The sequence below is a fragment of the Arachis ipaensis genome, chromosome B02 (assembly GCF_000816755.2).
Source record: "Arachis ipaensis cultivar K30076 chromosome B02, Araip1.1, whole genome shotgun sequence".
Lineage (NCBI taxonomy): Eukaryota > Viridiplantae > Streptophyta > Magnoliopsida > Fabales > Fabaceae > Arachis > Arachis ipaensis.
Window position 1 is genome coordinate 19080686 of NC_029786.2, and position 6013 is coordinate 19086698.

The window sequence follows — 6013 nt, forward strand, 5'->3', positions numbered from 1 at the left end:
GTATAATTATAATAATAATATATATAAGGTTAAATGTATATAATTTACTAATATAAATGATATTAGTAACTTAGAAATTAAAAGATATTTGATAAAATTTTAACAACTCTAAACTCATTAAGAAATACCGATAATTATTTATATCGGTAAAAGTCGAATTTGATAATAATAATAATATTATTATCCAGGCTCCATTATAATTAGGGCAAGTAAAATAAATAAATAACATAATAATTGAATTATATTACCATTTATTTTACTTCGGAGTTCGAAGTCGACTTGTCAAAATAAAACTAATCGCTTCAAAATATTATTTTAAGAAAAACTCGCGTTGGTGCAAAAATTAGAGTTCTTATATTCTACCCTCTAAAAGAAAATTTTGCCCTCAAAATTTTCTTTACCCATAAACAGGTGCTAGTACTCGGTCCTTATCTTATTTTCTAGTCTTCAGGTGTGTTGTATTTTCTCATCTCGTCTCAACTTACATATAGCAGTTAAAGAAATAAGAGAATGCAACGCACCAAAATCGTAAAGTGCAGTTAAGAAACGAGTCTTGACATAATACTGACCTTGGGTCAGGGAGTCCGAGTACGAGCATCTTCAAGAATCATTGTAAATACTCTTTGTAAGACCCAGAACTTTTGAAAACTCTTATGATGATCAAGCCTCAAACCATATAGTTATTTATAGTCTTAATTTCAGAAATTATTTTATTAAAGATAATTAGAGCAAGTTTTGATTAATTGAATTTGAAATAAATTAAGATTATTATCCAATTTTTTAATTATTGGATTATTTTCTATATTTAAATCATTAAGTTGGTAGTTATGAAATAATAAGAATTTTATATGATTTGGACTAAATAATTTATATTTTAAAATATTAATACTACTGTTTTGGAAAATAAAGAAATTAAGTATATTATTTCTAATTTTTGGATTTGAACATTTTATTGAAACTAATTTATAAAATTGATGAGCAAATAGTATTTCTATATATTATTATTGTTGGATTACAAATTATTTCCAATTACTATATTATCCCTATTTTTATTTGAAATTACCAAACTACCCCTAAACCTAATTTTACCTAAACCCTAATTTCCCCAAACTCCTAACCCTAACAGATATAGCCGTCACCCCCTTTCATCTTCTTCAATGTAAACATCGCATTCTCCGGTAGCATCATCTTCTTCTTCAATGTAAACATCTTTCTCACGGTAGCTTCCTCTCCGTCAGTGACTTTGTTAGTGTCATTTCTATCAGCAGCATCGTCGTCTTCGTCAACATCGCATTCTCCGGTAGCATCATCGTCTCCGTCAGCATCGTCTTCACTGTTGGCTCTTCTTCTGCTTCAATGCTTTAGAAATCTTCTTATGCTTCAGTGCTTCAGCAATCTTTCTCATTTTCAATTTGTTCTCTTTTCATTTTTTGTGAATCTGATTGTTAAATTTTGTCAGTTTGTTAGTTTAGGGTTAATGTTCTCTTCTATTATTAGTGGATTTTTATGAGTTTGTTTGTGAATTTGTTGGTTAATTTTTGTAAATCTGTTGGTTTAGGGTTGATATTCTGTGAATTTAAAAAAAGAATTGGAGTATAAATATGATTTGTTTTGATATTGCTAAAATTAATCATATCTGTTTCTAAATTTTACTGTTAGAAAATTTTTTTTCTTTTCTCCCAATTTTTTTTTTAAATTTAAGATTTAATTGGGTACCCGACCACCAAAACCAATCCAATCTGAAATTAATTGGTTTGGATTGGTTTGGGTCTGTTCTCAAAAAATGCCTTACTCGTTCATATTTTTTTATACAAAATATAGCATAAAAAATTAATTATATATTTGATTGAAAATGAATCAATATCAATAAAATAATAAAATGCATTATCTGAGTAAATAATATGTCTCTACTTACTTTTTAACCTTATGCAGATGAATTATATGAGTCTAATTTATATTCAAATACTCCTTGAAAAAATATTGTGACATTTTTTTACTTTTTCTAATAAAGACCTTGACTTTTTATTATCTCTTCTATTTTTTTTTTCACTCAACTTGAGTGTAAGATTGTGCACCTAGACATAAATTGAGCAGGTGGAATATATATAACTTATCCTTTTATAATATACAAATCAACATAATTGAAAATAAAAGTGTCTTTGATATGAATTTCTGAAGTGATGAAGACTCTCATATGAACTGAATTAAAGGACACATAAATTTCAACAAACAAGAAGAAGAAAATGTGAAAATGATGAAAGTGTTGTAAATTGAGAGTTAGGGTTTTATATTAGTAGAGAGATTAAAATGAATCTAAATTACTAAATTAAAACACTATTATAATATAAAATTTATGGTAAAATAAATATTGTTTGGATTACACTATTTAAAATTACTTTTAGATGAAAAATTACTAAAATAGATATCAATTTAAATAATTTTTTTATATTATCCAGTTATTTTAATTTAGATATTTGAATAATCTTATTAATTAATTTTATAATAAAATTAATATTTATTTATTAAAATAAAAATAACATATAAAAAAAAATAATAAATAATAGAAAAAAAGAGCTCATATAGAGAGAAATAATAAGAATTCCATAAATAATACAATAACATGTCTAAAAGATAAAATTAGTAAAAGAAAAAATAGATGTTTAGTGTAAATGACTGAAAGCCTGTTAGTGAAACGCAGAAGCTAGAAATTGTTGTTTCTTTGTAAACGTAATTTTGATTACAAAATCACTTCTGCGTTTGTCAAATCAAAAGTTAGCAAAAAAAAAAATTAAAACTTTCAATAAACTTAAACGTGCTTTTTCTCTTCAAACGGATTTGCCAAACATACCCTATATCTAATTGGCACTTACCAATTATGTTAACGATAACTAAGATAGAAACTAACAAAAATTCACAAAATTTAATTTCAAAAACTAATTTTAATCAATTTTTAAAAGTGATGTATTAATTTGATTCATAATGAAATTTTCATTGAGAATTTTAAAAACAAATTAGACACTACTTCGATTATAAATGTATAACTATACAAAATATTAAATAGATTATACTTTAGAGTTAGTCTTTAGAATAAAAAATCCATGATGCTTACAATATATTCAATTTCAATAATTTAGATCAATGAAGTTATTTTTTAAAAATGGTTTAAACTGAATTTATAATTATTATGGTTAGAAAAAATTGCAAGGATTGTATATAAAATATAGATGACATTACAATTTCAGTATTCTTTTATTTATTCAGATAAAAAAACAAAAGTATTTTATTTTGGTTTTTTCGTAACCGGAGTACTTAAATCCTTAAAAAAAAAAAAATAGAAAAAATATGAAGTTGGGGAAGTGTTGTGCAATGTGCACCACATGGTTTTGGCATCCACATTGCGTTCCTGTTTGCAAGAAGACGAGTGTTTCTGTAATAATAATCGGCGAATCAAGGAAGGAGCAGCTGAGTAGTTAGTTACAAAAGATGCGTCCTCAGATGTTGTCACTCTCATCCAACGCCACCACAACACTTCTCCGTCAAGCTCTTCCCTTTCTCCTTCAGCTTCATCCCTCTCTCACTCTACCTTCTGCTCCTAACCCTAATTCCATCATTTCATCACGCTATCGTTCACCCCTTCCTCCCACTCCTTCTGCTGCTTCTTCTTCTCTATTCGCCGCCACTCGCAGGTTTTCTACACGCGCCACCCATGTCAATGACCCTGGTTCTATTGACTCCCCTCTCATGCAGTCCATGGAGAAAAAGGTTCTTTCTTTCTTCATTTATTATTCATCTTGTGTTATTCACTAATTATATAATTATCCTTTCCCTCCATTTATATAGTTTTTTTATTCTTAATTTGTTTTCCCCAATTAACACTGAAACAGGGTTGGGAAATTGGATATGGTATTTAGGATGGAACAGTGAAATTAGGGTTATTACGAAAGATCAATGGATTATCAAAAATTTGTATGAAAATTACTGAAAATGTTAATGTAAAATGGAGGAGAAATATGGTAAAAGGACGGCTATGATCCACGAATACTCCGTTTTTACTCACATTTGTGTATCTGAATCAGTCAATCTTAAATAATTTGTAATGTGTTTTGACAGATAAAGGATCAACTCAATGCTGAATCAGTCACCGTAAAAGATGCTTATGGTGATGGACGCCATGTAAGGTAAGCATTTTCTTCAACCATCCAAGTGAAGTTTTGTTTTGCAAATCACTTCAACGTAATTTTATTTTTAACATATATTATCAATTATTAGTTATTTACTAGCAAACATTAGTAGAGAGCCACTTGAAAACTTTAACTAGAAACATACAAGGGGTGTAGCACATTGATCCTTACACAAGAGGCTAAGATTTGCAAAATATATAGAATTAGTCCTTACAACAAGTTTGACACGGATCATGGAATCAACAGCCCACATAAAAGATTATTCTCTTTTTGACAATTACCTCTCCTTAAAAGATTTTGTTTCATTCAAAATGCTGTTGTGGTAACTTCTCCATGGATGACAAAACATGACGTTTTTGTGCTTTCTAGATCATCGCAATAGGTATGACACATTCTAGGGATTTAGAGAACAACTGATAAAGATTCAAGCTTGAATGAAACAAAGTTGTCTAATCCTTTTAGTTGAGGAAAGCCCTGTAAAAGATTAGCTAATGTGCATTAAATAAAAGCCAATTGTCCAATCTTAGCCATTGAAACATACTTAATGCAAGCATGACATTTCAACAAAATGTACTAAATAGTACCATAAATTTTACATTATGGGTGACTTTGATATGGGGTCAAGGTGAGGGGTAAATTTTACATTTAGAATCCATTCATGAAATTTCTATCTATTTTTACCCTTATATCAAACACATCCTCTGGTGATATTCACATAATTAAACATCCTAATTTCAGCATGTCTATCATAAATCATATATAAACCTTTTGCTATCCAACTATTTCTAGGGCCTCTGAAGAATTTAATGAATATGTTTGTTCCTTGCATAACAACTATTGGAGCCTATGTAGAATGTTGATTGGTAATTGCAGATTGCTTGTGTCGTTCTAATCCTGTTCTCCAAAATTTTTTAGGATAAAATAGAACGCTACCAAAAACAACTAAATGCAAGGCAAACTGAAAATAGTGACAATTTCAAATATATGGTTGCATGTGTATTCTGATCAAAAGTTGTCTCTTAGCCAAAGGCTCCATGTAGTTGACAGTTGCATTTGACACAGTTATATGGCCTGACTAGAACATAGCTCTAATTTGTGGTTTGGTATTGCAGTATCGATGTTGTATCCACTGCCTTCGAGGGACAATCGGCTGTAAATCGGCAAAGGATGGTGTATAAAGCTATATGGGAGGAGCTTCAGAGCACAGTTCACGCAGTTGATCAGATGACAACTCGCACCCCTGCCGAAGCTGCCACAAAATGATAAAGGCTCACGGGAATCTTGATCACCTAATAATTTTTGTAGGCTTTCTTGGAATGAATCAATAATCTTATTACTGCGATTACATTATATGTTCACATGCAACTGGCGATCAGTATTCTGTTTTAGACTTTGAGAGTTCCTAAATTCTTTAATATACCAAAAGGTTTAAGGGAGTTTCAAATGTGTATGGTCCAAAATGTTTCAATCCACCCGCATCACTTTTTCAATTGATGCTCATATTGCCGTTCTACAATTACACTTTTCAATATATTGAATTGAAACTTGAGAGGGAATACAATTCATTTTTCTTTATCTATTTGACATAGCGCATCCAGTATTCATTATGTTATTAAATCACAAGATATCATGTTACAATTTGTTGATTGTTGGAGGTGCAATACATAGGTGCGTTTGAGAAGTTTCAAAAGTTATTTTTTGAGTTTTTAACTTATGAAAAGTAATAGTATTAATGTTTAGTGCAATTTTCAAAATCTAATTTAACTTTTTAAGAAATTATGTAAGTGTTTATGGAGAAATTAAAAAAAATAATCTTTTTCATAATAAAAAGT

At 29.2% G+C, this 6013-nt stretch overlaps 1 protein-coding gene across 1 annotated transcript; it reads left to right on the forward strand.

Moving 5' to 3' along the window:
- LOC107625009 (protein BOLA4, chloroplastic/mitochondrial) lies at positions 3484-5737 on the forward strand (the record flags this gene model as incomplete). Its single annotated transcript, XM_016327520.2, is given in 3 exon segments — positions 3484-3762; positions 4111-4178; positions 5294-5737. Coding segments are annotated over 3 exon segments (498 nt in total). The 3' UTR covers positions 5445-5737.